The 4,163-nt window shown below is 25.6% G+C and overlaps 1 protein-coding gene and 1 long non-coding RNA gene across 4 annotated transcripts in view; one reads left to right on the top strand and one right to left on the bottom strand.

The window, feature by feature from the left end:
• Positions 1–4,163, bottom strand: part of LOC110267703 — a 16,139-nt gene that overhangs the window by 2,088 nt on the left and 9,888 nt on the right. The window lies entirely within an intron of this gene.
• LOC107624440 (MADS-box protein SVP) overlaps positions 1–4,163 on the top strand; it is a 14,923-nt gene that overhangs the window by 4,354 nt on the left and 6,406 nt on the right. For 2 of the 3 annotated variants that reach the window (XM_021113512.1, XM_021113513.1), the window contains one exon: positions 3,269–3,454. In XM_021113512.1, coding sequence (XP_020969171.1) covers positions 3,269–3,454 — 186 coding nt within the window. Of the gene's footprint in view, positions 1–2,949; positions 3,216–3,268; positions 3,455–4,163 lie in introns of those variants that run through there. The other variant, XM_016326934.2, reaches the window with a different exon arrangement.

The following is a 4,163-nucleotide window of genomic DNA, read 5'->3' as shown; positions in this document are numbered from 1 at the left end:
AGTAAAAGTTATTTCAAAAAACCATCCACTTCAATTTATAATTTTTTAATATGAATTAGTAATTATGTGTAATTTTTATCCTTAAATAGAAAAAATAATTTCACCCAAGTATGTGATGTGAGATATAATGCTAAACAATTTCAAATCTTTTTTTCTAAGATCATTGTATTGAATAGGTTTTTGTAATCAAGCTTTTAAAGTAATTTAAAATTAAAAATTCTTTCAAATTCTTGTACCATTTAATAGGTCTAACTTAATTTCATATACTCAAAAGTAGAGAGATTTGTAAAGGTTATCCTTCAGGTTGCATTAGAATAAGTTATTTCCCTCAAAGAGAGGTAATTTAGAATTGGATTAATTTTGTCTGCAATGACTAAATTAGATTAGTTTAGTAGTTTATTTACTAATTTCTTTAAGTAAGTGTTAAAAATTTAAATTTCATTTTGTATATACAATAATTTATTAGCTAGTTGTCAACCTAAAAAAAACTGTCAATAATTGATACAATTTATAGAAAATTGTATTTATTTCTGTGAGAGATATGGTATTGTAAATTTGTACTTATTCTGTAGGATTGTATTTGTTTATAAAGATGGGACATTAATACAAAGACACAGAAATACAAAATTATTTTTAGTAGATGAGATATAAACAAAGACATAGTATTTAGAAACATGGAATTAGTATATTTTATGTTTATTTTAATAAAAAAATATAAAAATTTTTTTTATTATTTTTGTTAATTTTTTATAATTATATTTTTTATTATATTTTTTTCTATTTTTTAAATAAAAAATAATAATAAATTATATTTTTATAATATATTTTATTTTTATTGTGTTATCTTATTTTTTTTTCAAAAACAAAATGCAGTCCTTTGGTTGGCCCATTTTAATTGATTGATTGTTGCACCCAAATGGGCGACACTTGTAAGAAGAGCATTCGGTTTATTTTTTAACACGTGGTGGATCACGTGATAGGCTCATTCAGTGCGCCAGTGCTCCCTCAGATATAAAAGCTGCAGGGTGCAGCGCTAACAAACTACCCAACCAAAGGTGTCCTTAAGACCTTAACTCCTTATCTCTTTTCTCCTACAAAAAAGATAGACCCTTATGGCCTTATCCAACTAAACCATAGTTTAAATAAGTTTTGGTGAATGCTATGATGTTTAAAAAGTGGTGTTTATTTATTAAAAAAATTAAAAAAATAATATTTAATTTAAAAAATATAATAAAAAATAATTTTTAAAAAATTAAAATTTATTATAAAAGATAAGTTAGATAAAATTTAGACACCAACTCATAGATATCATAGAATTAGTTATAAGTTTTTTTTTTCAATAAAATCTATGAACTAAGTTAAGTTAATTTAGTAGTTAATTTATTAATTTATTTAAATAAATATTGAAGGTTTGAATTTCATTTTATGCATGTAATAATTTATTTTCAGACTAAAAAATACAATAAAAAACAAAAAAAAATATCAGTTATTGTTGGTTTTTATAAAATTTCAAAAATTTTTATTTTAGTCATTATTATTGATTTATTTCATCAAATACGTAATAGATTAACCGTTCAAACATCTTATAATCTTTAGCTAATGAGTTATAGTTTAAATGGCATATCTCCTCATACTCAATTAAGAGGTTGCGAGTTTGAGTCTCGTATCTTTGATAAAAAAAAAAAAAATCTTATAATCTTTATCAGCAGATCATAAATTGCATTGTGCAACGTAATTTTGCATATGGACTTATGGAGTGTGTTATTACTTATTCTTACTGTATAAAGGAGCAAAGAAAATCCAAGTGTTACAATTTTCAGCCATGCCAGTGTAGTACGTTCCATATTGAGTGGACTTGCATGCTGAAGCAATCTGATTACCAAAAAAATAAGACGAAAGGAGTTGCCTTCCAATTGAGGATAAAACTATTTTTTAAATCTACTTTTGATATTTCAAGAAAATGATCAAATAAAATAAAATGATATTGATATGCTATTAAGTTAAAAATAGAAAATACAGATGTATTAAAACATGATGCTCCTTAATTTTATTTTTTTTTTCGTTTTATATAGTTAAATATGACTATTCAAAAGGATGCTCCTTATAATTAACTCTCTTGAGAAAAAATATATATTTTTTTAATTTTTTTGTGTTATTATTGATTATTTATTTTTTTATTGTTTACGGTATCTTTTAATTTAGAAGATTAATTTGTCACGAATTTAATTAAATTTTATTTAAAGTCTATTGTTAACTAATAAATTAGTATATGTAATATGAGATTCAAATAAATGGATGAGTCTAGCTTTCTACTAACCCAAATTTGCTATCATTGGCTATTTGTTATCACTCACTACAATAGCCGACAAGAATAAGCCCAAAAAGTTTTCACTTATACTCCACTACTTTGCTGGCATCAGTTATCAGACCATAAAGGGAAAAATTAACCGACTTATGCACAAGGGATCCTAAAATATACTTAAAAAAGAAAAAAAGAACTAAGTGATCTGAAGTGCCAAAGGAGACTCCCATAAAATCAGCCAATTAATAAAAAAATTTTGCAGAATGAGATGTGGCCAACTTATATCTTACATAGCTAACATATTTAATTCGTTTTTCTATTATGTATAATTATTTATTTAAAAATTTATAAAAAAACACACACATACTCGTAAAATCACTTAAAAAAAAAATCCTCCCATTTGCATAGGTGTGTGTGATTGGTAAAGATTGGAGTTCAAATGTTTAACACCTGATTTTTTTATTGAAGAATGCTAATGTCAGTAGAATTTATGATGTTTAATCATCAATTAATTATCATTAATATTTTTAAGAATGTGAAATAACATCTAATAATATAGAATTAATTATTTTTTTCGATGATTAAATGCTAACCAGATTTTAACAAAAATGCTGCCCCTTTCTCTTTTTTTATTACCCCTTTCTTTCCATTTTATCAAACGGAATGGCTTAAATATTCTTGCTAAGAGGAGCACCTTTATTTTTTTCTTTCTTTCTTTCTGTGCATATTCCAAATACGAAGAAATCTTATCTTTTATTCTTTTGGAAGATAATTCTTTTTCAATTTTTTTCCCCTCTCTCTCAACAGGCTTCCTTTTTAAGATTCTCGTTTCTTCCTAGTCATGCATATATATATTGACACCCTTTACAACGTGGTGTTCCGATCTTATAACCCCTCTTATTTCACCTTCAAGGTTTCCCACATCCTGAATTAGTTATTAATTTCTGACTCTTTATGTGTTTGTAGAAATATGACGAAACATAAGATAGAAATAAAGAAGATAGAGAACATAGCAGCAAGGCAGGTGGCTTTTTCAAAGAGGAGAAGAAGTCTGTTCAAGAAGGCCGGGGAGCTTTCAACTCTCTGTGATGCAGAGGTGGCGCTCCTTGTCTTTTCTGCTACTGGCAAACTCTTCCAACACTCTAGTTCAAGGTTTCTCTCCTTTATCTTTGTTTTTCTTCAATTTTTTTATATTTATAGAGAGTAAATGATCAAATTAATTTTAAAAAATTACTTGTTTTTTAAATGGATTTTCAAATTTTTTTAATCATATTCGTCTTTTAAAAAATTTAAGTTAGTCCTCTTAATTCTGTGTCACTTCCATTACTAATGACATAAAATTTGATGATATGTCACGTTAAGTGATATCCAACACATATTTATTAATTCAAATTGGCAGCTAACATAATAAGTTTACCAAACTATATCAAATCAACTCTAAATTGAGAGATTCAGTGTCTCAAGTTCTCCCCTTAATTAAGTTTTGATTTGATCTAATTTTGTAAACTTACGTGAATTAAAACTCTTAGGTATATATTGTGGTGTCACTTGACATATTATATTAACAAATTTTGACACCAAATCAACAAAAAAAGTGACAGAAGAACTAATGTGATTAACTTAAAATCTTTAAAAGATGAATTTGATTAAAAAAATTTTAGGATCCAATTTGAAAAATTAGTAATCTTTCCGGAACGAATTTGACCAATTACTTTATTTATAGAGCAATGCAATGCAAGGTGACAAGCAAATATTATTATGTGAGATTAGCACTTAACTAGTAATAATTTGCATCGTATTTATAAGTATTTACATATAAGAAACATATAATTTGCACATATATTTAACAAAATTTTATATA

The sequence above is a fragment of the Arachis ipaensis genome, chromosome B10, assembly GCF_000816755.2.
Source record: "Arachis ipaensis cultivar K30076 chromosome B10, Araip1.1, whole genome shotgun sequence".
Classification (NCBI taxonomy): domain Eukaryota; kingdom Viridiplantae; phylum Streptophyta; class Magnoliopsida; order Fabales; family Fabaceae; genus Arachis; species Arachis ipaensis.
This window is presented reverse-complemented; position numbering and strand designations above follow the sequence as displayed.